The following is a 27860-nucleotide window of genomic DNA, read 5'->3' as shown; positions in this document are numbered from 1 at the left end:
GTCTGAACTGGATTAGCGGCTCGCTGTAATCTGGGACACTGCAGATTACGGTTGCTTCCATCTCACGGGCCTGCCCTATCCCGGGCCTGAGCGTGTCATGTGACCAACCAACAAATGGAACCTCGTTTTTCCCTAGATGACAAGATGGATGGGGAAGGCGCGAGGGAGAGGGTGCTGTATACTAGAGCTGGAAACTCATCACAGAAGAGCTCCTGCATTCCATAAATGCTAGCCTAGCATCTTTATGGTCTTTTCCTTTAAAAAACTCCTGGGTGTGCAGAATCAGAAACTGTGGATGTGTGGATGATTGCAGCAATCCACCAGTGACCTTTGGATTATTTCCAACAGAGAAGCCTAGCTACCAGGGGACTGGGAGTGCCTGACTAATGACTGTGGTGGTTGGTGATTGCAGTGTCGGCAGAGAGTGAAGGCTAAAGGGAAGGTAACTCATTAACACCACAGAGCGACCGTCGTGACGCCACCTCGGCCTGCCTGGATGACTGCATGTCATGTGAGTCTGCAGCAGAAAGACAGACCCAGAGACAGACCCAGAGACAGACCCAGAGACCGACAGACAGGCTAGGAGGCTAGCCCGGCCGGAGCTGTGTGTCCAACCGCAACACAGTGTCACATACGGACACATACACACGCACTGTCATATACACGACACACTGTCACGTAATACACTGTCACACACACACGACACAGGAGTACCGTGTGTCTACCAGACCAGGAGACAGGAGAGGACAATCGGAGCACTGAGTGAACTGTGCCCCAGCTGCATGCGTCCTAGCACATGCAGGAAATCAGCGGCTGCAGCGACCGGAGTCATTGTGGTCCCAACCACCTAACCCAGCCTGGAGCCACCTAACCCAGCCTGGAGCCACCTAACCCAGCCTGGAGCCACCTAACCCAGCCTGGAGCCACCTAACCCAGCCTGGAGCCACCTAACCCAGCCTGGAGCCACCTAACCCAGCCTGGAGCCACCTAACCCAGCCTGGAGCCACCTAACCCAGCCTGGAGCCACCTAACCCAGCCTGGAGCCACCTAACCCAGCCTGGAGCCACCTAACCCAGCCAGGCAACAGCCATGGACGCTCTGGAGCAGGAATACAAGTCGCCGTTTGACTTTGAGCAGGGAGTGAATAGCAGCTACCTCTATCTGTCCCCCAGCGTCATTGTAACACCACCGGGCTCACCGCACGTGACTGTCACAGCCAGAGGTAACCAGAGCAGTGTGTGAGTGAAGAAGTTTGTATTTGTTCTGGGGTGTGGATAGGGTGTTTGCAAAGAGAATGAGATGGTGGGGGGTGCGTGTGAACAAAAGGAGATCTCATTTGTGTTTCTTGATGTGTGTGACTGCGTTCTGTTGCTGTCCCATTCTGACCTGTTTTAGAAAAGGGGCTGTCTGGGGCAGATGGCAAACAGGTGGGTGGTTGCTGGGGGTTGAACTCTGACAAGACCACACTGAAAACACTCCTAGGAAGAAACCTAGAGTGGGTTTATCAAACCTAGAGTGGTTTTGGGTTGTCGGGCTGGCATCAGAGGAGCTTGGTCAAGCTATGACAAGACCGAACAAAGCTGGTGCCAAAGCCCTTTGTTCTATTTTTTTACCAATATTTGTTTAAAGAGTTACATGACTCTTAACTATGCTGGCAGTCCCATCATTACTAGTTACAGATAACCTACAGCAATATAATTAACTTACACAGGCCACTGTAAATAAATATATAGAGAGGTTCAATGACTTATTTAACAATTAAAAAACCCTTTTGGCTTGTTATACTAACAGGCTAATTATACGCTGCCATTCTGATGGGATTAACCTCAGTTCTCAACAGACGTGCCTCATTTAAAGTAGTGGCCTTTATTTTTAGGCTGTGAATACAGACTACCTATACATTGCATTGGAGCAAAAACAATCAGCGTTTTGTGTGATGTAGGCTAATCTTTATAGTTGCTGCCACATCGTGGGCAAAATGAGTTTGACACCCCTGTTCGAACCCATATAAGGTAGAAGCCCTCGTGGTTTGGGATGGTGGTATAGATTACACAGACCTGTCAGCAGTATGGCTACCTGGACCGCAGAGGCACTGCCCCGTCGTCAAGAGGAGGGAGGGAAACAATCGAAAGGGAAAGGTTGAGTGAATATGTGTTGAGCATTTCTACACAATTTATCTCGTAGAAATATTATTTGATATTCAGAGTTGGGTACATTTCTGTTAGATTGATGGTAATTTGAGCAACATTGAAGAGCATGCTTCTACTGGTTCATAATTCCTCGTGAGGCCAAGCCAGTCTTCTCTGTATTCTCTTGGTGTGATGCCTGTTCGCTGAGCAAACTCACTCGGTTGTTTCTTATTTCCAACACAGACTGTCCCTTACCCAGGAGCTAATTGTTCAAGTCAAAGAAGATATCGCATCATGGTCTTCCTAATCCTGAAGCCTTAATGTGGTCAACAAGCACTAAGGACCAGAAAGTCATTCAATCTCTTAAATCCGATACACCACTGGTTTAGTATCAAGTCGCTTCTTTAGCCATTCATGTAAGCATGAAGAAAAGGGGTTATCTAAAACAGGCTACCGATGCAGTCAACTGTCGTCCATACAGGTAACATCCATAGAGCCATGTCAGCTGCAATTCTGTATCTGAACTACTGTAACCACAACAGTTATCTCTAATAATAATCAATTACAGGACCATCCGTTCCCAGGGTCAAAACCAGATCACAAGGAACACCCATGATTCGTGCTGCACCGGCCAAAACTCCTTTTCTCCAATCAGAGAAATTTAGGACTGCATCAGCAGCATGTGAAATTGATTTAACTAATATGTGCACTAATACTGGTTAACTAGTAATTAGAGTGAATCTTACAGAGCAAGAACCATGAGCGTTTTGAGTCTTTTTTTTATAGACTTGATGAATCATTATAAAGTAGGAAGTATAATTGAAAGACTGAGTGATGACATGATGTTTAGATAGTAACTCTTGACGTGGTATGCACATTCCCCCCAAAAAGAGAGATTTGAAAATATCCACATTTTTCATAACATGGTTCTTTGTTGCTGCTAGGGATCAGTTAATGGAGTTTTTATTCCACTGACGGACTTTTTCTGAACTACCCCACTTTCTCTTACATGGCTGTTCCTCTCCTGCTGAAAAATCTCAACGACTCCATCCAGAAGGTTCAGCTGTTATTCATGTTACAATTGAAGAGTTTTATTCCAAAACACTATATATATACATTTTCTGAAATATTGGTACGTTTGCTTTTATTGTTTTAAATAAATGATGAGTGAAAAACCACCCCAATCTATCTAATCATGGCGTTTGTTCAATGACAGATTTTTAACAAATACATCTCTATCACTTGATGGTTTCATTTCTGAGAGACAAATAATAATTGTTTTGTGGCAAAATGCTATATATCCACCTCACTCTCAGAGAAATAACTAGTACTGCTAGGTTTTACACAGTCAAATATAATGAAATGTTTATTAAAGAACTGTACCAATGATACATTTGTGACATCAATATATATGTTTTTATTTGATTGAATACAGTAACATGATCTGTATGTAAAACATCTATGTTTAGCAGATTCTCTTATCCACAGACAACTGCATATTTTGTATTTATTTTATTTCACCTTTATTTAACCAGGTAGGCTAGTTGAGAACAAGTTCTCATTTACAACTGCGACCTGGCCAAGATAAAGCATAGCAGTGTGAACAGACAACAACACAGAGTTACACATGGAGTAAACAATAAACAAGTCAATAACACAGTAGGAAAAAAACAAAATGAGTCTATATACATTGTGTGCAAAAGGCATGAGGAGGTAGGCAATAAATAGGCTATAGGAGTGAATAATTACAATTTAGCAGATTAACACTGGAGTGATGAATCATCAGATGATCATGAGCAAGTAGAGATACTGGTGTGCAAAAGAGCAGAAAAATAAATAAATAAAAACAGTATGGGGATGAGGTAGGTAAATTGGGTGGGTTGTTTACAGATGGACTATGTACAGCTGCAGCGATCGGTTAGCTGCTCAGATAGCAGATGTTTAAAGTTGGTGAGGGAAATAAAAGTCTCCAACTTCAGCGATTTTTGCAATTCGTTCCAGTCACAGGCAGCAGAGAACTGGAAGGACAGGCGGCCAAATAAGGTGTTGGCTTTTGGGATGATCAGTGAGATATACCTGCTGGAGCGCGTGCTACGGGTGGGTGTTGATATCGTGACCAGTGAACTGAGATAAGGTGGAGCTTTACCTAGCATGGACTTATAGATGACCTGGAGCCAGTGGGTCTGGCGACGAATATGTAGCGAGGGCCAGCCGACTAGAGCATACAGGTCGCAGTGGTGGGTGGTATCAGGTGTTTTAGTAACAAAACGGATGGCACTATGATAAACTGCATCTAGTTTGCTGAGTAGAGTATTGGAAGCTATTTTGTAGATGACATCGCCGAAGTCGAGGATATGACAGGATATGAGGATATGACAGTCAAATATACAGGATACGAACATATTCCATTCCAGCTTAACAATGGATATTATATAGCGTTAAACTAAAAATCCTACACATCTTAAATCTATGAATAAACACAACTGTGATTGGTGGAGATAGTGTTTTGGAAATAAACTCTTCAATTCCTACAGGGTAGAGCTATGGCTGACTGGCCTGCTCAAGGCTGAGAGTCCAACATCAAAGAAGTGAGACCACAATATTGTGTGTGTTTGACACCTGCCCTTCAAAGGCTATCTCTTAATCTAGCTGGTCCCCCCTTCACCGCCCGTGGACACTGGACTGTCTTTTCTTCCTCCACACCAGAAGGAGAAACACTACTAAGTTGACAGCTATCATTGAACACCTGCTGTATCCTCTCAAGCCTTTTAGGATCAGAAACTCTGAGGATGTCTCTCTTAACTCTCTCTTTTTTACTCTCCCTGTCTCTCCATCTCCTCCCTCTTTCCTCCCCTCCCACTACATCTCTCCAGGTGCTGTGAGACCAGACTCTGTCACAGAGGTAGGGGAGGATGCAGTGATGTCGGTGACCGTGTCCCCTTCCGTCCCCACCCTGACAGAGGAGGAACAGGAGGAGCTACGAGATGAACTGCTCAAGGTAAGTCAGGAACCCTGGCTCAAGTCAGCGGTCTAGGTATTATAAGAATGTAGATACTTCCAGTGTTATAATGTATAACAAAAACTCTGTTGTACGAATTACAGAATTTTGGTTCTGGGGGGGAAGAAAACGTTTAAAAAATTACATTTGTTTCAGTCAGTACTACCCAACCCTACACCCTGTGTTTCTCACCCCTACACCCTGTGTTTCTCACCCCTACACCCTGTGTCTCACGCCGTCTCTGTCCTCAACATGTGTGTCTCTCTCTCACTGTCTGTTGCGTTCTCTCTCTCTCTCTCTCTCTCTCTCTCTCTCCTCTCTCTCTCTCTCTCTCTCTCTCTGTCTCTCTGTCTCTCTGTCTCTCTGTCTCTCTGTCTCTCTGTCTCTCTGTCTCTCTGTCTCTCTGTCTCTCTGTCTCTCTGTCTCTGTCTCTGTCTCACGTCTCTTACTGTCTCACGTCTCTTACTGTCTCTCTCAGTTGGAGGATGAGGTCGTGACTCTGTCTCAGGTGCTGGCAGCTAAGGAGAAGCAGGTGGCAGACATCAAGAGGAAGCTGGGCATCACTCCTCTCAACGAGCTCAAACAGAACATCAGCAAGAGCTGGCAGGAGGTCACCACCTCTACTGCGTACGTGGCTGTACACACACAGGGATGCACACATACGTAACACTTATACACAGGCATACACACACATGCAGGTGTGAGCACACACACTATTCTGCAGAGTCAGCTCTCACATGCTGACTAGTCAGAGGGGGAATGTACATTCTGTCTCTTTATTTTCTCTCATTTTTTCTTATTCCGTCTTGCTCTCTCTCTCTCTCTCCTAACAGCTACAAGAAGACGTCAGAGGGCCTGTCCGTAGCTGGTCAGAAGGCCACGGCAGCCTTCACCAGCATGGGCTCGGCCATCAGCAGGAAGTTTGAGGACGTCAGGTGAGGCACACGCATAGTCTGCGTCTGAAACGACACCCCATTCCCTATATAGTGCAGTACTTTTGACCAGGTCCCAATGAGCTCTGGTCAAAAGTACTGCACCGTGTAGTGAATAGGGCGCCATTTTGGAAGCAGACAAAGACAGGCTCTTACAGAGAGACCCTAAGCATAGACCTGAAGTTTTGTAGTGTATTCTATCAAGTAGAGTGGGGACTGAAGGGGCAGGCTGGGAGAATACACATGCTCGTCTTATCATGGGAAACGTATTGTTCATTGTCTGTACATGTCTTTAACACAATACTTGGCCTTTACAGATTGCAATCTATTTCCAATTATTTTGGGTAAGACTGTCCCTGCTGGTGCCGTTAGTTAGTTCATCCATACTAAGTCATTTTAGATGCTGTTTAGATCATTACTCTGTAGTCTTGCTGAGTGTTAACCCCTGGCTGCTAGTAGAGTTCATATCTATTTCTCCACTCTGTCACTGTACTGCATGGGTTCTTCTGTGCTAGGGGGATTTGGTTCTCTGTGAGATCTGTGAGGATTAATTCAAATGCTTCTTGTGATTGCATGACTGTCTGTGTACAGTAGGTCTACATTGCCATAAATGACTATGGTAACTGAAGCGTGTTTTCACCTCAACATACTCTTAGTCACTCGTCAATTTAACTTGGATTGAATGATGCATGGATGAATGTAGGAAATAAAGGATGAATGAAGGAATATGTGTCTCTACCTCTCCACACTGGGGCACTCTCTTTCTTTACTAACCCCCTATCTCTCTTTTTTTAATGCTGTCGGATAGCATACGCTCCCTACAGCATTCTGCTAGTATGCCCGTGATGAGGTAAGGGAACACGCACATTAATAACCAAACCGCGGCTTGCTGGAACCCTCTACTCCTCTGTAGCACCTTTTACAATAATGTCTCGCAGCTTTGCGAACTTGAGGAAAAACTGGCTTGAGTTCTGACATTTTGAAATGGAAATTACAAACATTAGAAGCTATTTTAAACCTCAAATACAATATAAGTTTGCATTTCCCACTGTGCAGGAAAATTCCCAGCAACAAGAGTGATCAAATGAAGAGCATACATCTGTTGGTTGAGAAGTGACTGAGAAGCAACACCCCTCTAGTTTATAGGGATAGTTTATAGGGAGTGAGGTGTATTTCTGACACAAACGTTATTTCCTTGTCCCCGTTCTTGTATTCTTAGTGTTTTTACCCTCTGGACAATAAATAGTCTATATGATCTGTGAATAGAAGAGACTGGAATCATCTACAGTTAACTGAACCCTGTCTGGAGGGGTTGTCGGATAACAGTCCTTATGAAAACAATGATAAATGTGTCTCCTTTTAAGTATCCCAACCTCCCACCTCTGCTTTCTTCCCTGACCTCCCACCTCTGCTTTCCCACAGTCCTCTGGATATGGAAGTCGGGTGTCTGTTAGGCTGTGTACAAAATGGCACCCTATTCCCTATATAGGGTACAACTATGGGCCCTGGTCAAAAGTAGTGCACTAAATAGGGAATAGGGTGCCATTTCAGACACCACACACTAGTCTCTGCAATATCACTCCTCTTCGTCCTGCTCTACTCACATCCCGTGTCCCTCTTCACAGGAACACACACACCTTTAAGTCGTTTGAGGAGAAAGTCGAGACTTTAAAGGTAAAAGATGAGAAGAGGAGTGAGTAAGAACTTAATCACTTCTCAGTACATTTAGAGGAGCCCTAAAATATTTATCTTTGAATATTTGGGGAGAAATTCATCATAACACAACAGATGATAAAAATTAATGAATTTGTTTGTCTTCATTTATTAATTCACTCATTCAACATCTATATCTCTTCCTCCACCACCTGCAGGTCAAGATGAGCCCGACAGCATCTCAGGGTGACTTTGGCGATGTGTTGACCTCTACAGCGACGTCTGACCCTTCTGTTCCCGTAGAGAAACGGCCAGAGGCCACACCCATCGCCACCCAGGAAGAACAGCCCCACTGAGACCAGCCTGACCTTTCACCTCTGACCCCTAGCCAGGGTGACATTAACTTGAACCATACCCTCTTTCTCCTTCTGTCTCCCCTCTTTCTGTTCTCTCACCTCCTCCCTTCTTCAGCTCCCTCTTTACAACACTATAGCACAAAACAGAACCAACAACCAAAAAAGAAAAATAAGTTTCCCCAGGAACTTTTAAATTAAAAAATATATATAAATTACTGAAATATTGTGACACCGTAACACTTGTAGGTTTGTACGACTGTATGTTTCTAATCTAATGTCCATGGTTGAGGAACCTGCACAAGTAGAATAATATACATTACACTTTATGAGAAACTGTATGTCACAGCAAGTGAAGTTGTGATGGCTCAAAACCAATTGGTTCACACAGGCCCATATCTTTCCATAACTTTGAGGACTAACAGGCATTTGTTTTTTATTTTCTTTTGATGTACTCCAATCACTGTAATACTCTAGGATGTCATTTCTATTCCAACACTGAAGAGGCTTTCTCTGTCATGTATTACTCTCACCAATAGCACCAGTAATGTGGTGTAGAGCACATCTGAGTAGAGTTAATACCAGATCTGTGTAGCTCACACACTCCTCTCACAGCTTAACCAAATGGGGGTGGTCTAAATCTGACCTCTGAGCAGTTCATAGTGCTTAACTCTGATATCAGAGAGGGTGGGCCAATGCATCCAGATCAGTGTGTAATGATAGTCGCAGATGCATGATTGGTTATAATGGTGTCGGCTGGCCTTGACCCTCAGGTCAGTGCAATTTACATCACTCAAAGCCTCACAGCATGGTGGGCCAAAGTCTGTATTAGGGCACTTGTCTCACTGGCTTCTCTCTGCTTGGTATGCTGAAATAGTAGGATAGTCACTGGATCCTGTGTACTTCTCTACTGTTGAATGATATATGGATAGTAGTTGTTTTTGTTACAAAGTGATTTTCATTGTTTACCTTTTCATAAAGATGTACAATTTTACTTAAATTGGAAATATACTATTCTTGACCTAGACTAAGAACTAGATTTCCTCCCGTGTTGGTATTTTAATTTCTCTACAGTGTATGTGGTATGGTAATCCATTTTTAACAGTTGACTTTCAATGAGGGAATGTTTTTCTCTTCTGAACATCTTGAGGTATGAAAGAGTGCGATGCAGAATCCTGCTAAATGTTTACTCTTGACCACACTAGGATGATACATACAGTGCCTAAAGAAAGTCTACACATCCATGAATGTTTTTCAACAGAAGTCTTTCTAAGAGTTTAAGTGTTCCTGAGTGGTCTAGTCTGTCCAGAGTTAAATCTGCTTCAAAAAAATCAGAGGCAAGGTTTAAATATCGCTGTCCACCAGTGATCCCCAACCAAATTTACTGAGCCTGAGCAATGTTGACAAAAACGATGGATATATGTTACCCTAAAAGTTGTGCCAACTTGGTAGAACCTTAATGGAAATGAGTCACAGATGTAATTGCTGCCAAAGGTGCATCCACCAATTATTAACTCAGGATAGAGACTTATCCAATTATGATATCTGTTATTTGTCTTTTTTTTTGGTAAAATGTTCTATAACTTTCTTTCACGTTGAAAATGTGGAGTAGGTTGTGTAGATCTGTAGGAAAAACATTTCATGGGGAGTGTTGACCTGCTATAGGCACTGTACGTACATTTTAGGACACTAGTGAATATTTGGTTTAAATGCCCAATGCAAGTCCTCCCCTACTGGAAGACGCCTGGCCATATCATGGCATGGATTCATTGTGGAAATAAACTTCTGTAAGAAAAGTCCTGGTTCCACCATTTAAGAACACATTATGGCTAATAAAATGTCTTCCAGAGAGAAGTTACTGTAGATCCTTTGTCCCCATTTAGCCCAACTGCTAGGGCAGTAGGCTGTTGACTTTTCTGTTTAGACATGACCTATTTCACAGAAAGGTGGTTTCCCACCTCTTCATTGTGGGCAGAAATAGTTTGTCAGGAACTCTGTGATCAAAAGTCTTCTGGTAAACTGCCAGAGAGTAGGCCTTCAACAGCCACCCTGGCACTGGTCTGGTCTCTAATTGGAATGCTGACGTCTCTAAAAAAAAAAAAAAAAAAGTACAACTGTGTTATTTAACAAGAATGCACTTGAACAGTGCCCTGTCTTGTCTCCTTCAGCATTCCTCACAAACTTTCAAATGTATTTTTATTATGTTTTTCAATATTTAAGAGGCATGAGAAGAGAATACATTTCCCATCTATTTCTTATGACATTTGTCTGTACCAAAGCATCATGGGGGTTCCTTATATCCACTCTGGTATCACACTGTAAGAGGCAGAGGTAAAAATAATCATGTCACTGTTTCATACAAAGATGTTTCTCACTGTTATGCAGGGCATGTTTCAGGAGGTGGACAGGTGTGCCAATAGCTACATAGATGATAGATATTCCCTTGGTACATTTAGAAATATACTTTTTTGTATTGTATGTAGACATGTAAATATGCTTATTGTAATGAGGAGTAACATGCCCAGAGCAGTGTGTCACCTGCTGGTATAGTTCAGTGGTTACAGATGATATATTCAAGTACTTGATGCTTTTTGTTGTTACACTAATCATTGCTATAGTGACATTCTTTGGAGCAGCTTTTGTTTTTCATGTTGGAGCTTCACTCTGTCTGGGGTTAGGGAACCTGCTTGGGATTCTATAACCTTCTAGAGACGCTTGATTACTGGGAGTACTGTTCTGGAACTTCAGAGTCAATACTCGGCACTCCTGCATCATTTTAATGGCTGCTTGGAGGAATGTGGGACATTCCCATTAACAAAGCAGCCTGCCCCTAATTTGAGACTTTGGTTGATTGGATTTGTCATAACATTCCAGTCTGGTCTGACTTTCAGACGGCATTATAAATAATAACAGAACAGGACCCTTAGTTTTAGGAGTTCCTGCCTGGGATGGTTTAGGTGTTGGAAGTCTGAATCTTTGGTGGCCGTACTGTGTACGTGGTCATGCTAAGAGTGGTCAGAGGGTAGAGAATGGGTAATGCCTTGCCACGTTATTGTGTCATGACAGACACCTGCAACCTTCAAACATTTTGAACTGTCATTTTAAAATTATAATTGTGATAAGACTATATCCACTATTTTCATATGTTGTGGGTCAAAAATGTTTTAGAATCTCTTTTATTACGTTTTCACTTGCGCATTACCGTTACAGCTAATATACAAGTCATTTACAATGCATTGTCTCTGTTTAGTGATTGGGTGAGGGTCACTTAATAAGATCATGAATGTGGGTCTCTCCCTGGCGTTTTACAGAGCATCAGTTGAATGATTGTGTACTTCACTTGTTTTGGCCTGCTACAATAACAAAAACCAGCGCGGCGGTCTAAGACACTGCATCTCAGTGCAAGAGGCGTCACTGGATGCCCTGGTTCGAATCCAGGGTGCATTATATCCGGCCGTGATTGGGAGTCACATAGTGCAGCACACAATTGGCCCAGCATCGTCAAGGTTTGGCCCGTGTAGGCCGTCATTGTAAATAAGAACACATTCTTAACTGGCTTGCCTAGTTAAAGTTTCAATTGAAAAAGTAATAATTAAAATGAGGATGATGCTTTGTCTGCACAAGTTGTTTATTTACTTTCATTTGTGTCTTGTTTTATTCGGCAGCAAACGACCTGGTCTCGTTGCTTGTAGGGATGTGCGCTATCATCCAGAAGGCGAGGTCAGTACAGGTGCATCCAAGCAGGGACCGAGAGATAGAAGCTGTTTTTCAATCTCAAGGCCATCAGACTGTTAAACAGCCACCACTAACATTTAGCGGCCGCTGCCAACAAACTGACTCAACTCCAGCCACTTTAAAAATGGGAATTGATGGAAATTATGTAAAAATGTAAAAATGTACCACCAGCCACTTTAAACAATGCCACCTAATATAATGTTTACATACCCTACATTACACATCTCTTATGTATATGTATATACTGTACTCTATATCATCTACTGCATCTTGCCATCTTTATGTAATACATGTACCACTAGCCACTTTAAACTATGCCACTTTATGTTTACATACCCTACAGTACTCATCTCATAGGTATATACCGTACTCTATACCATCTACTGCACCTTGCCTATGCCGTCTGTACCATCACTCATTCATATATCTTTATGTACATATTAGTAGTTGCGGAATTGTTAGGTTAGATTACTTGTTATTACTGCATTGTCGGAACCAGAAGCACAAGCATTTCGCTACACTCGCATTAACATCTGCTAACCATGTGTATGTGACTAATAAAATTGATTTGATTTGATTGCCCTCGAATATACAGTACATTGACAGGGCCTTAATACCATGTATTACCACCAAAGACCACCAGATGGCAGTGTGAAGCATTAGTAACAATGGCTTCATCCCAGATATGCCGCATGGCATCTGCTATTGTTTGGTTTGACCGTCATGGTCATTAGGGATTTTGACACGGCACTAGTGGCTGTATCTAGACCTATAGAGGTGAGACTAATCTGTATCGACACGATTAGGAGGATATGCAATAAAAATAGGACTGTTTAAGCTGCATGGCTGCTTTGTTTCAACAGTTTGGGAAAGGGAATATGTTACACATCAATTATTGAGAAGACCTTTAAAGTGGTGCGATTAGAATGGTGCTTTATGGGAGAGAGAATGCGTTTATGGGTATTTAATATCATTAGGCTACAGATCATACACACACTCGCATAGCACATTTGCATATCAGGTGGTAGTAAAACAGCTGCCAAAAAGTATCTTTATTTATCAGTTACTGAACGATCACCAGTAGCTTATAGTAACACAGAGAAGCCTGGGCCATGTTCATTAGGGCACACAACGGAAAGTGTATCAAAACATTTTGCAATGGAAAACTAAAATGACAATTTCTCATTCAACAAGCCCATGTAGTCAGTCCGTTTGGTACCCAATGAACACAACCCTGGAGAGTTCTTACACCGAGGAAACGACGACAACAGCTGAATGGACGAGCACCATCACAATCATTACAATGGCAGTTTATAATACACACAGCTCGAGTAAAAATACTGCAGTATATACAGTCAGTCAGTGAAGAGTTAACAGTCAGCATGTGTTGATTCTCCCAGAGAGAGAAGATAATCAACATTACATTTATGTTTAGCTTCAATGGACAATAGTGTAATAAAAATGGAAGTTAAACATGATTGGTGCAGTAGGATACAATTTAAGACATACATAGTCTAAACACATATTGCAAGTCATTTCTTTGATGGATTGCAATATCAGCATCTCGTACACAGTCAACTCTCCCACTGTCTATTCTATTGTCTTAGCTACAGCCATGGGGTTGTGGTGCATCATCTAATCTCTGTATGTAGCCTACACGGTGTCTCAGAGTAAATGTTTAGTCGTAACGTTCATCCAACATTCAAACATGGGTGCTTGTGGAGAGTGACACGGTGGTTTAATGGTGTCTAAATGTGCAGAGCCCTAACATTCTAACATTGAAACATGGATATTTGTGGACAAGACACAAATGGAGGTTACATGATGAAAACATGAGAATATGGGGATTTATGGAGATTAATACAACTCTCTGATGATGTCACCACAGCCTCTCGTCTGTCTGTCTGTCATCATTAAAACCGAGAAGGGCTTTAGCCTCATGTGGGGAAGCTATTGATTTTATGGACCACAGTGATTCTTATGAAGAATTACCACAACCAGATGGATCTTATAAGTCACCTTATACTGTGAGTTAGTCGATGTTACAAAAATGGGTCTGTGTGTGTGACAACACACACTACACTCTCCTTCCCTTGTGGCTCTCACTGACACTGAAGCCAAATCCAGCCTCCACTCCACTCCTCCATGCTCCTCTATTCTACTGTTGTCTTCCTGCTCCAGTGCCTTAAACATATGCAGCCAGCCAGCAGCTCCTCAGAGACCAGCCCTCAGCTTGTGAGGAGCCCAGATAAGCACCACCACCACAAGGCTCCTTGCTTGTGTGGCTCCACAAGGAGCTAATGCGCAATATATATGTATATATATGTATGTATATATGTATAATCACTCCATATATATATATACACACACACACACACACACACAAAAAACAACCTATAGCTTAAGCTAGATGTAAAATGCATCCGCCACCACAAGCCTGATCCATAGGTTTAACAGACTAAACTACACACCTCCATGCCTTCCCTTGAGCTCTGCTATATCATTAGGATAACAGAGAGGGATTGTTGTTTGATTAGTTGACTGCCTGTATTTATCATAAGAGGGTTGTTGTCTTAGGCCTGGCATGCAGAGCAACGAGGATGGATTAAGGTATATAACTATGTCAATATGAGATGTGATATGAGAATGCAGGACTTGGATATGGTCATATTTATGGGTCTGAAATGTTTTAATAGGTCTCTGTAGCCTCAGACACAGTGAAGGCTGCTGATAGAAACAACACTTTACACCCTGGGCAGTGGTTCACAGAACTCACTCTCTGGTTTCTACCTTTGAGCTCATGGCCCCCCTGTCTTGGAAAGACAGAGAGCAGCATATGTTATATGTCTAGCTAGCTGCGGACATGACTGGAGTAATTCACACCACAGCCTCTCCGTTACTCACACATACTGTAGCGTACTGTAATAAAATACATTTTCCTTGTTTAACAGGGTCAGTCATAGTAGTACAGCACCCCTGGAGCAAAGAGGGTTAAGTGCCTTGCTCAAGGGCAACATCTGACAGATTTTTCATTCAAAACTTTTGGTTACTGGCCCAGCTCTCTAACCCCGAGGATACAAGACGATATATGTAGCACGTCGCTATAATGATGTTGTGTATGGGAGGTTGGTGCTGTGATGTCAGAGGCCTGTGTGAGTCAAAGTAGTCCTGTGTGGAGTTGACAGTGTTTGAGATGTAGATGGCCCTACAGAGTAATGGAATCCCATATCCCAACATGACTAAATATTATCCTCCTCCAGGGGGTGCCCCATTCCTATGCCTGACACCACCATGTAACCTACATTATTATACATTACTGTATGTACTGTGGTTGTCATGGGATCCATCCCTTTATGACGACATGAGTCTCTGGTTGGGGGCTTTGGTAGCTGGCGCTGATTGCTGGGCAGTGGGCCCCTCTACAGCCTCAGATTCAGACTGCACCAACACGCTTCAACCAGTCAGTGGCACGTGTTTAGGACGCATCCGGACTTTCCCTCGACACACAGACCTGGGTCAAACACGTATCTCTCCCTATTCCCTAGACCTACTCCAAGGCACACTTGGAGTTTGCACTTTTGGGACCATTCCATTCAGCACAGCTCAAGAACATCCTTTTAAAGGCATCTGACATAATATATTTGACCCGTGTCTGCTCTACACAGTACACTTTAACTAATAGAACCATATTCATTCAGGTGGGTCACCGATAAAGTATATTTTTCCAATACTGTACAACCCGGTCACTGCAGTGTAAAGCAACCCGCTTCCTACCAAACAACATATTTACATGCAAAGCTTTAAAAAATATATCAAAAAGCACTAATTGGGTCTAGAGCGGGCAGAGAGCCGGTTGTTGCCTAGATATACAGTATGTGTGTCATGCAGGCCAGGTGGTTATGTCCTCGTAGAAAAAGCATTCTAGCAGAATAATGGCCCATTTTACACATCCTGGATGTGTGCCAGCATAGCTTAAGCATCAGCATCAACTTGCCCTTTTCTACAATATCCATATTGGTTTTACAGGAGCCATTCGGCTATAAAAGATGATTGGCTATGTACATATGCCGCTATGGTTGGGATGGGGCCAGAGAGAGAGGGAGGGAGACAGAGAGAGAAAGAGAGGATCCACAGAACCATCTGGTTGGCATGGTCAGCTGTAAAATTTAGCACACTACTTCTATTAAGCTGACCTGCCAATCACATCAAACCACCAGACTCTCAGGAGTAACCACATTCAGAGAGACAGACTAATATAGCAACACACACACAGAGCGAGAGACACACTAATATAGCGACACACACACACACAGAGAGAAAGAGAGCGAGACAGAGAGAGAGAGAGAGACAAACAGAGACAGAGAGACAGGGGAGAGAGGCCCATAGACCTAGATACTATTGAACTACATATGTAACGTAGTAGTGCACTGTAGGGAATAGAGTGCCATGAGGTCAGTGGAACAGACCAGAGAATAGCAGGAAGAGGGTTAACTGGGACAGTGGCAGGAGAACACTAGCACTACTGACAATATTTGGAGGACTTTTGAAGCGGTTACTCTCCCTCCATGGTAATGGCAACCTGCCTGCCCTCTACATGGACAACACAACAATATACACATTGCTAAAGTCATTTCTCAGAAGCTTTGCATGCACATGCAGTATTACAAAATACAGTTAGATCATCATAGAGTATATAGACCTATTGAAAAAGTGTAAAAATCCAGTGCGACAGTCATTAAATTGGTTGAGGTTAACATGGTTATAGTAGGTGAAGGACAGGGTAGTGAGATGATCCATTTACAGAGAAGAAGATGCTCTGTCTCCATTTGGTCTCCCCTTTTCTGGGAAGACAAGTATTTTTGCACCGAATAGAACGTTAGACAAAGCTCCTTCCACTAATAAATGCTCCTAGTTTGGAAGTTGCGGGGTTGAGGTGCCTATTTTGGGTCACATTAGTTGGTCTGATCAAAATGCTGCCTCCTGCTGATTCTGAAGAAGTGGTCAGCTATTGCACTGTGGCTGCTGGCAACTTTTAGTTGATTGCAGGTCACAGAGGAATGGTGTGGTGTGAGCATTAGGAAGAGGTCCAACAATACAATGAAGACCTGCTCACCTGTGGTGCAGCAGTAGTGTTGTTGAGTCTCTTAATGGGTCATCTTACTGATTCAACACATTTAAAAGAAGCATCCCTGATTTCCCAAACATTTCCATTAAAGAGTAAGCCTTTTCCATCATGATTGTAATTCTTCAATCTCACATCAATTCATTCTAACTACAAGGCCTTATTCAAGGGCAAATACATGTTTGGAAAAGCAGAAAGAAAAGGACCACACAGACAGAAAAGTACATAAAAACAGTTTATAAAAAGCATCTGAAGATCCAAAAATCCTTTCTTGCCCTAAAAAAAAAAGTCCTGCCTCTTTGGATCCACAGCATGAAAGAGAAAGGAGGCAGTCACTCTAACCTTGCATTCCCATGGGGGCCAACAGTGGCCCCTGAACTTAACAGTACATTTTCATCATTTGAATAAAGAACCCAGACAAGAGGAGGCTGGAGACATTCCATCATAGCTGTGTCTCTACACAGCCAGAGTCATAATCCAACTCATCAAGGCACAGTCACACTCCAAGTTCCCATGAAAAACCATCCTCTATTTCACATGACTTAACATTCCTGAAAGCAGTCAGAGGGACAAGCCCTCACTCCCCAAACCCCGGAACACAACAATACTGTCCAACCCCACTAACACAGTGGGGGGGACCAGACAGACATAACCTGCTCTCATGGTTTGTTGGTGGAAGTCCTGTTAGCTGTTAGAATGTGTTGTTATTGACCTTCTGGTTGTGCTCGTACAATACAAGCCATATTCCCATGACTATTCTGATAACTAGCAGCCTACTCTCTTAAATAACCTTTTTACTTGTTTGTTACAGGTGGTCATCTTGTGTCATTTATGAAACATACATCAGCAATTTTTGGATGATTTCCTTTACTTTAAAGTCGTGCTGTGTGTGTGTGTGCGCTCGGGCGTGTGTGGCCAATAAATCTCCTCTTCATTGCTTTGCGGTCCATTTAACCAAGACACATACACACAGTATTGTGCCAGTGCAGTGGGTCTCTGTTCAGCCCAGCCTAGCCCACCTGCCATTGGCTTATTGTTGAGCAATACCTCTGAGGAGCACAATGAACCCAGTGTCAGAGAAGAGAGGGACGGAGGGCCGGACAGAGAGACGGAGCAAGGAGAGAGGGACGGAACTAGTGAGAGAGGAGGGAGTGACAGAGATAGGGACAGAGCTAGTGAGAGAGGGACGGAACTAGGGAGGGAGGAGTGAGGGACGAAGCTAGGGATGGAGGAGTGAGGGACGACGCTAAGGAGGGAGGAGAGAGGGGAGGAGCTCGGGACAGAGGAGAGAGTGACGGAGCTAGGGAGGGAGGAGAGAGGGACGGAGCTAGGGAGGGAGGAGAGAGGGACGGAGCTTGGGAGGGAGGAGAGAGGGACGGAGCTCGGGACAGAGGAGAGAGGGACGGAGCTAGGGAGGGAGTAGAGAGGGACGACGCTAAGGAGGAAGGAGAGAGGGACGGAGCTCGGGACAGAGGAGAGAGTGACGGAGCTAGGGAGGGAGGAGAGAGGGACGGAGCTAGGGAGGGAGGAGAGAGGGACGGAGCTAGGGAGGGAGGAGAGAGGGACGGAGCTCGGGACAGATGAGAGAGGTACGGAGCTAGGGAGGGAGGAGAGAGGTACGGAGCTAGGGAGGGAGGAGAGAGGGACGGAGCTCGGGACAGAGGAGAGAGGGACGGAGCTAGGGAGGGAGGAGAGAGGAACGGAGCTAGGGAGTGACAGAGATAGGGACAGAGCTAGTGAGAGAGGGAAGGAACTAGGGAGGGAGGAGTGAGGGACGAAGCTAGGGATGGAGTAGTGAGGGACGACGCTAAGGAGGGAGGAGAGAGGGACGACGCAAAGGAGGGAGGAGAGAGGGACGGAGCTCAGGACAGAGGAGATAGTGACGGAGCTAGGGAGGGAGGAGAGAGGGACGGAGCTCGGGACAGAGGAGAGAGTGACGGAGCTAGGGAGGGAGGAGAGAGGGACGGAGCTAGGGAGGGAGGAGAGAGGGACGGAGCTCGGGACGGAGGAGAGAGGGACGGAGCTAGGGAGGGAGGAGAGAGGGACGGAGCTCGGGACGGAGGAGAGAGGGACGGAGCTAGGGAGGGAGGAGAGAGGGACGGAGCTAGGGAGGGAGGAGAGAGGGACGGAGCTCGGGACGGAGGAGAGAGGGACGGAGCTAGGGAGGGAGGAGAGAGGGACGGAGCTAGGGAGGGAGGAGAGAGGGACGGAGCTCGGGACAGAGGAGAGAGTGACGGAGCTAGGGAGGGAGGAGAGAGGGACGGAGCTAGGGAGGGAGGAGAGAGGGACGGAGCTAGGGAGGGAGGAGAGAGGGATGGAGCTAGGGAGGGAGGAGAGAGGGACGGAGCTAGGGAGGGAGGAGAGAGGGATGGAGCTAGGGAGGGAGGAGAGAGGGACGGAGCTAGGGAGGGAGGAGAGAGGGACGGGGCTAGGGAGGGAGGAGAGAGGTGGACGGGGCTAGGGAGGGAGGAGAGAGGGACGGAGCTAGGGAGGGAGGAGAGAGGGACGGAGCTAGGGAGGGAGGAGAGAGGGACGGAGCTAGGGAGGGAGGAGAGAGGGACGACGCTAAGGAGGGAGGAGAGAGGGACGGAGCTCGGGACAGAGGAGATAGTGACGGAGCTAGGGAGGGAGGAGAGAGGGACGGAGCTCGGGACGAAGGAGAGAGTGACGGAGCTAGGGAGGGAGGAGAGAGGGACGGAGCTAGGGAGGGAGAAGAGAGGAACGGAGCTCGGGACGAAGGAGAGAGTGACGGAGCTAGGGAGGGAGGAGAGAGGGACGGAGCTAGGGAGGGAGGAGAGAGGGACGGAGAGAGGGACAGAGGAGAGAGGGACGGAGCTAAGGAGGGAGGAGAGAGGGACGGAGCTAGGGAGGGAGGAGAGAGGGACGGAGCTCGGGACAGAGGAGAGAGGGACGGAGCTAGGGAGGGAGGAGAGAGGGACGGAGCTAGGGAGGGAGGAGAGAGGGACGGAGCTAGGGAGGGAGGAGAGAGGGACGGAGCTAGGGAGGGAGGAGAGAGGGACGGGGCTAGGGAGGGAGGAGAGAGGGACGGAGCTAGGGAGGGAGGAGAGAGGGACGGGGCTAGGGAGGGAGGAGAGAGGGACGGAGCTCGGGACAGAGGAGAGAGGGACGGGGCTAGGGAGGGAGGAGAGAGGGACGGAGAGAGGGAGGGAGGAGAGAGGGACAGAGAGAGGGAGGGAGGAGAGAGGGATGGGGAGAGGTAGGGAGGAGAGAGGGAGAGAGGAGAGAGGGACAGAGAGAGGGACAGAGAGAGGGACGGAGAGAGAGAGGGAGGGAGAAGAGAGGGACGGAGCTCGGGACGGAGGAGAGAAGGACGGAGAGAGGAAGGGAGGAGAGAGGGAAGGAGGAGAGAGGGACGGAGAGAGGGAGGGACGGAGAGAGGGAAAGACGAGAGAGGGATGGAGAGAGGGAGGGAGGAGAGAGGGACGGAGCTCGGGAGAGAGGAGTGACGGAGCTAGGGAGAGAGGAGAGTGACGGCGCTAGGGACAGTGCTAGGGAGGGAAGAGAGAGTGACAGAGCTTGGGAGAGAAGAGAGGGATGGAGCTAGGGGCAGATACAAAAGCCCTAGAAGGCCAGAGGGAAGACCCCTGCCAGGCGCTAGCACTAACTACCTGGCTAATTAAAAGAAGTGGTTTGAAGGTCAGATCCAGGATAAGGCTAACTGGGTACGGCTGGAATATCACTGAACATATGGACATTGTAAAGACCACTAACTTATCTAAACTATGCACAAACTTCTCTTTAGACTTTGTTCCAAAACTTGAACTGTAACTAATCTCAGCCCATAGCCTCAGAATCCATCACACTGCCCTCAGCATGGGGAGGAGATCGCTGGTAGTGAGAGACAATGTACTGTATGTATCCGTGTACTATGTATGTATGTATGTATCCGTGTACTCTGTATGCGTGCATGTATGTATCTGGGCACTCTGTATGTATCTGGGCACTCTGTATGTATCTGGGCACTCTGTATGTATCTGGGCACTCTGTATGTATCTGGGCACTCTGTATGTATCTGGGCACTCTGTATGTATCTGGGCACTCCGTATGTATCTGGGCACTCCGTATGTATCTGGGCACTCCGTATGTATCTGGGCACTCCGTATGTATCTGGGCACTCCGTATGTATCTGGGCACTCCGTATGTATCTGGGCACTCCGTATGTATCTGGGCACTCCGTATGTATCTGGGCACTCCGTATGTATCTGGGCACTCCGTATGTATCTGGGCACTCCGTATGTATCTGGGCACTCCGTATGTATCTGGGCACTCCGTATGTATCTGGGCACTCCGTATGTATCTGGGCACTCCGTATGTATCTGGGCACTCCGTATGTATCTGGGCACTCCGTATGTATCTGGGCACTCCGTATGTATCTGGGCACTCCGTATGTATCTGGGCACTCCGTATGTATCTGGGCACTCCGTATGTATCTGGGCACTCCGTATGTATCTGGGCACTCCGTATGTATCTGGGCACTCCGTATGTATCTGGGCACTCCGTATGTATCTGGGCACTCCGTATGTATCTGGGCACTCCGTATGTATCTGGGCACTCCGTATGTATCTGGGCACTCCGTATGTATCTGGGCACTCCGTATGTATCTGGGCACTCCGTATGTATCTGGGCACTCCGTATGTATCTGGGCACTCCGTATGTATCTGGGCACTCCGTATGTATCTGGGCACTCCGTATGTATCTGGGCACTCCGTATGTATCTGGGCACTCCGTATGTATCTGGGCACTCCGTATGTATCTGGGCACTCTGTATGTATCTGGGCACTCTGTATGTATCTGGGCACTCTGTATGTATCTGGGCACTCTGTATGTATCTGGGCACTCTGTATGTATCTGGGCACTCTGTATGTATCTGGGTACTCTGTATGTATCTGGGTACTCTGTATGTATCTGGGTACTCTGTATGTATCTGGGTACTCTGTATGTATCTGGGTACTCTGTATGTATCTGGGTACTCTGTATGTATCTGGGTACTCTGTATGTATCTGGGTACTCTGTATGTATCTGGGTACCCTGTATGTATCTGGGTACCCTGTATGTATCTGGGTACCCTGTATGTATCTGGGTACCCTGTATGTATCTGGGTACCCTGTATGTATCTGGGTACTCTGTATGTATCTGGGTACTCTGTATGTATCTGGGTACTCTGTATGTATCTGGGTACTCTGTATGTATCTGGGTACTCTGTATGTATCTGGGTACCCTGTATGTATCTGGGTACTCTGTATGTATCTGGGTACTCTGTATGTATCTGGGCACTCTGTATGTATCTGGGTACTCTGTATGTATCTGGGTACTCTGTATGTATCTGGGTACTCTGTATGTATCTGGGTACTCTGTATGTATCTGGGTACCCTGTATGTATCTGGGTACTCTGTATGTATCTGGGTACCCTGTATGTATCTGGGTACCCTGTATGTATCTGTGTACTTGTGTCCATGTTCGTTTGCTATGTTGGGGATCCTCATCATAACTCGTGCTAGCTTGATGTCACACTTCCATCATTTTAATGCTGCTGCCTTGTTTTAATCAGTTCTAAATCAACAGGGAGCCCAACCCCTTAACGGCAGGAGCAGCAGCGTATAAACACAAGAGAACAAAATACCTTTATGATCTACCCACCACTGGTGCACTCCACATCCCCATGTTCCTAATATGTATTCATGTCACCCACTTAGCCACTACAGAAAACTCCTACAGGCCATGCTCAGTTGCCCAATGTTTTCTAATGTTGCAGATAGAAATGCCATGAATAGAGCCAATGTGCTTCCTTATTCTACATGTCAGAGGTATATTTATTCTACATAACATATTGCTATCTGAAAGTTCCAAAACATTGCGTCTTGCTGAACACACCTGGCTTCTCTAACACTTGTTCATAGTGGGAAGCCATTTCCCAGGGCCTACTGAATAAAGCAAACAAATCCTTCTATTATGACTATTCCCTCAGATTCCTTCTGTTCCGATGTACTGACTGATGTAAATAACGGATGATATCATTGAACCTGACGCCTTTAGGTAAATCAGGTGGACCATACATTATATCCTAGTTTTTTCAGTTGCATGACAGTTAAACACAGTTACCACAACTAGCTGAAAATAATACGTTTCAGAAAGGCAACGTAATGTAGGCTTATTGGGTGGATGTACCTTTCATACAAGAACTGGATTAAAACCGGTCTTAGCTCAATAACACTGTAGCTATATGATGTATTTAGAAATATCATTATCTATTACATGTGAACAACACTTTAGCTTGTATTTCCACTATGTTCAGCACTATATCTGGTAGAATTGGAATCTGGTCGGTTGATATCTACCGAGATAAGCTACAACACGTTGATACGGTACGGTACATAATATAATGCGATTGGAGAGGAAAAACGACAGTGTTGGTGACGACACATCAAGATCTCTGTGGAGAGAGATGGACTTGCCTCGAGGCAGGGGTTTTTATTTCATGTTCTACTACAGTGTAACAGAGGCCATAGGACATTATTGTGAAATCGCATTGGACAAAAGTAGCACCCCCCTGCATTCCCTGCTACCTGAGTGCACAGCACCACTAAGTAACCCAGCCTCAGCCCTGTAGAGGCTGACCCAATCTCCACACAACAACGGGGACATAGAAATAGAATCTAGAATGCTATTTCTAGAATTATATTTCTAATAACAGGGATACCGCTTATTGAACACAATTTTAAAAAGCACCACAGTGTAAGTAACAGGGCATGGGGTTGGAGATAAAACAATGGATTCCCGGGGGGGGGGGGGGCATGGGCCCACACACTAGCCTAAAGGCGCACACACACACGTCAAGCTAATTGCGAGTATGACAACTTTATAAGGTTGAAGAGAATGGTATTGGGTATTGGAAATAAGACAAATGTTTTTAATCAGGTGTCTTTCTCCAACTGCTAAATGACACTGGCAGATAGATATTATAGAGGGTTACAGTGTGTGTGTGTGTGTGTGTGTGTGTGTGTGTGTGTGTGTGTGTGTGAGAGAGAGCATTTGGGTATTAGGTTGTGGGGTTCACCTACTGTAACAAAACAAGATGGCAGTATTCTCCTAAGAGTTACACGGTTCCAATAACCATGGTCTTCCTTTAGCAGTAGAACAGCCAGATCCATCTGTTCCCCGTTACATTTAAACATGTACTCTTCTTTAAGCATGTGTACATTAGTCTTTTTTAAACAACAATCCGTTGACATAACAAAATGTCAGTTTTAGATAATCTGGATCAGGGATGGGCACCGATGATGACGGTGGGGGGGGGGTCTGCGTACACACATCCATACCCCCACACCGCGAGCAAAACATTCTTGACAGAGATTTTTTTATGTTAGTTTCGTGCAATTGTACACATTTTGCCATTGGGTGGAGAGAAATGCTTGCAGGTTTTAATATGATATCTGAGTGAGACTGACTAACAAAATCAATGGAGGCCCCCGGCCGGTAACTCCACCATGATAACAAGGCTTGATAACTGTCCGCTAAACATTTTAGGTGATAAAGGCTAATTGAGGGACTATCAGTGACTGACATAACAAGAGAAAAACTGTTGATACACAACCAAATTTTGAAATTGCACCTTGTGTATTCTACTATTCTAACTCTCAACAGTAAGTTGAGACCCGACTGAGTTACCCCAAAAATGTATCCGAGGGCCTTCAAAAGGGGGGCGGTGAGTTGCACATCACTGATCTAAATATAGTTTAATCTTGCAGAAACTCCAAGGACATAATATAAAAGCACAATGACTTTGAATGTGCGACCTAGGCCATACCATGTTTACAACATTGGTTTAGTCGACAGGTGAATGAATGATACAACACTTAAACTATGGTCACCCTTCTTGGCGTTATACTGAACTCCTTCATTGGGTGGAGGATAGATTTTTAGCTTTAAAGTGGAGAACATTTAACTTAATAAACTGTCAAATCAGAGCTCCATCTACATAAACATTCGGATAAAAAGACAAAAATAGAAAAGGGTTGAGAAAAATAAAGGGTATATAATCCCGGAGGAGGTACGGAGGAAGCTGGGGTGTGAACAGAGTGGGTTTACCAGTGTGTTTATATAGCTGGTGTGAACAGAGTGGGTTTACTAGTGTGTTTATATAGCTGGTGTGAACAGAGTGGGTTTACTAGTGTGTTTATATAGCTGGTGTGAACAGAGTGGGTTTACTAGTGTGTTTATATAGCTGGTGTGAACAGAGTGGGTTTACTAGTGTGTTTATATAGCTGGTGTGAACAGAGTGGGTTTACTAGTGTGTTTATATAGCTGGTGTGAACAGAGTGGGTTTACTAGTGTGTTTATATAGCTGGTGTGAACAGAGTGGGTTTACTAGAGTGTTTATATAGCTGGTGTGAACAGAGTGGGTTTACTAGTGTGTTTATATAGCTGGTGTGAACAGAGTGGGTTTACTAGTGTGTTTATATAGCTGGTGTGAACAGAGTGGGTTTACTAGTGTGTTTATATAGCTGGTGTGAACAGAGTGGGTTTACTAGTGTGTTTATATAGCTGGTGTGAACAGAGTGGGTTTACTAGTGTGTTTATATAGCTGGTGTGAACAGAGTGGGTTTACTAGTGTGTTTATATAGCTGGTGTGAACAGAGTGGGTTTACTAGTGTGTTTATATAGCTGGTGTGAACAGAGTGGGTTTACTAGTGTGTTTATATAGCTGGTGTGAACAGAGTGGGTTTACTAGTGTGTTATATAGCTGGTGTTGGACTGTGTGTTGACTTTTCTTTGTGTGTACTTCTTTGACCTTGTTATATTGACCTTCATATAAGAGTTTTAGGCTGTGTCCCAAAATGTGCATACTCCCATTCATGGATTTAAAAGCATAGGATTGGTGTAAACACTGGCTGGACACCATTGTTAAATCCATGACCGGAAATGTGCAAGTCCACACTTTGGAAGAAGGCTTGCGGTGCGCAGCCTTAGAACAGCCAAGAGAGTGTGAGCTAACAGACAGATAGAACTAGCTAGGTGACAACAGAGGGATTCCATCAGAGTTCATAATCCACCACGTACAGTAATGTCACTTTCAAAAGTGAGTCAACCTCCCGTGTCCAAGCCAACCAGGTGGCCAGTCTCATCAGGAGGAAGTGGAGTGGGTGGGGTCAGTCTGGTCCACATAACCAATCAGGTAGCTGCACCAGTGGATCGGCCTCTGCCACCCATCAATCACACAGTTTCTTACTACTTATGAAGCCCATAGAGTGATGTGCCAGCCGAGCTGGAGTGAGTGCAGTGTGCAGAGTTAAAGAAATCTCCCAAAAAGCTTCCCATTTTCCAACAAGGTGGTCTGGGCTGGACCGGCCACAGTATGGTACAGGTGGTGTTACCATCCCTACCTCACCAATATTCTCTCAGACCTGGAAGGTCAACACAAGAGTGAGTAGGGTGAGAGAGTGAGATGTTCACCCCAACCCAACAGGAACTGCCACATACTGCCTTTACAAGTGTTCATTCACGTCACACACATACAGTAAAAGTTCTTGCTTCACTTTTGGTATTGGAAAGGAAAGGGGAAATTGAGCGAACACCCTCCATCTTGTAGGTGACCTACGGGCTTTGGTAAAGTATGGCGCCCGTAAACAAAACGTTAGAAATACGAACTAACTCCTGATGGAAGAAGAGGGGCGCTAGTATGCAGCCCCATTTTAAGTCGGTTGATTGTTTTGCCCCAAAGTGTGTGGGAGGGGTGTAATGTTTTGAGTTCTTAGTGAGCAAAAACAGTCCTTTTTGTGCTTTCAATACACCAAGAAGAATAGATACAGAGAAATAACACCATTAGGGAAAATGGCACATAAAAAAATAAAAAATAAACTTTTTGGTTGCAAGTAAATATCATGTGACCAAAAGCCTCACTGTAAATAACTATATTGAAATGTTTCCTTTCTTTTGATCAACACTCCCTGAAAGAAAATGACCCTTTTTTAGCTTCAGTCAACTGGATATATATATATATCAAATGTAGATAGAAAACTGTGTGGTCCTGTGTTGCGGTTGTGATGCAGGGTCTGTTCTGCATCCCGACTGTGTATTTGTATTTTTGCTGTTGTTGCATTGATCCATTTAACCCCACTAGGGGGTGCTATCCACCCCTCCCTCTCCCCCTGCCCCTGCCAAGTCCAGACACAAGATACATTCCCTGGGGTGAGGACGGGGAAGAGAGGGGGCCTGTGGTTGTAGAGATCCAGAGCACCCAGTAGAAGAAGCAGGCTAGAACAGAAAGAGTGCGCCAGTGGGGAAAGAATGAGTCTACATGGGAAACAATGATTTTTCCCCGTTCTCTTTTTATTATGGCCTTCTCTCAAAGCAAAAAAAGGCCATTCTCAGTAAAAAAAAAAATATTGAGACGTTCTGGGACAAAATTTGCCTCTTTTCTGGTCCCTTTATGGCTGACCTGACGATTAGGTCCGAGGTTATTTTTGTTCTCCAGTTGGAAGTCTTGGGAGGGAGCTGGAGTTAGCTTGGGATATACTCAGAACAGTAGGAGGCTCCACCCCCTTGGTCCTGCTGGGGTGGGTCAGGAGGGGTTGGGTTAGGGTTGGGGTGGAGTGGACCAGAACTGTAGAGGGGTGTGACAACGTTGGTTTTGGAGTGACAACGCATGCGTAGGAAGGGAACAGAAAGGAACACCCCTCGTTCCCACGGGCAACCCTCACGGCTGGTCAGTTACTTGGTTGGTTCAGTCGGTAAATCTCTGGCAGGCTTTCTTCCATCGGCAGGCAGTGCACCACATGTCCCTGTTCTCCATTCCGTACACTTTACGACACTTCTTACCCTCGCCACGGGACTTACGGCTGGAGAGGGGAGAGAGATGAGGATATGGTAAAATATGTTTGTTAACACTGACTGGTTTATAATGAGAGAGAAAACATCCAA

The 27860-nt window shown here is 45.2% G+C and overlaps 2 protein-coding genes across 10 annotated transcripts in view; one reads left to right on the top strand and one right to left on the bottom strand.

Moving 5' to 3' along the window:
• The window catches only part of LOC129819940 (tumor protein D52-like), a 29859-nt gene extending 16288 nt beyond the window's left edge, over positions 1 to 13571 (top strand). Inside the window, exons 1-8 of one of the 8 annotated variants that reach the window (XM_055876661.1) lie at positions 119 to 1222; positions 5003 to 5127; positions 5606 to 5754; positions 5961 to 6062; positions 6377 to 6403; positions 6868 to 6909; positions 7685 to 7752; positions 7931 to 8060. In XM_055876661.1, coding sequence (XP_055732636.1) covers positions 1090 to 1222; positions 5003 to 5127; positions 5606 to 5754; positions 5961 to 6062; positions 6377 to 6403; positions 6868 to 6909; positions 7685 to 7752; positions 7931 to 7962 — 678 coding nt within the window. In that variant the 5' untranslated portion in view covers positions 119 to 1089 and the 3' untranslated portion in view covers positions 7963 to 8060. Of the gene's footprint in view, positions 1 to 118; positions 1223 to 5002; positions 5128 to 5605; positions 5755 to 5960; positions 6063 to 6376; positions 6404 to 6867; positions 6910 to 7684; positions 7753 to 7930 lie in introns of those variants that run through there. The other 7 variants (XM_055876656.1, XM_055876662.1, XM_055876663.1 and 4 more) reach the window with 7 other exon arrangements.
• Positions 12838 to 27860, bottom strand: part of LOC129819939 (zinc finger protein 704-like) — a 105132-nt gene continuing 90109 nt past the window's right edge. For both annotated transcript variants that reach the window (XM_055876655.1, XM_055876654.1), the window contains exon 9: positions 12838 to 27778. In XM_055876655.1, coding sequence (XP_055732630.1) covers positions 27664 to 27778 — 115 coding nt within the window. In that variant the 3' untranslated portion in view covers positions 12838 to 27663. The remainder of the gene's footprint in view (positions 27779 to 27860) is intronic.

The sequence above is a fragment of the Salvelinus fontinalis genome, chromosome 22 (assembly GCF_029448725.1).
Source record: "Salvelinus fontinalis isolate EN_2023a chromosome 22, ASM2944872v1, whole genome shotgun sequence".
Classification (NCBI taxonomy): domain Eukaryota; kingdom Metazoa; phylum Chordata; class Actinopteri; order Salmoniformes; family Salmonidae; genus Salvelinus; species Salvelinus fontinalis.
The sequence above is the reverse complement of the archived record's forward strand: the minus strand, read 5'-3'. Positions and strand labels throughout refer to the sequence as shown.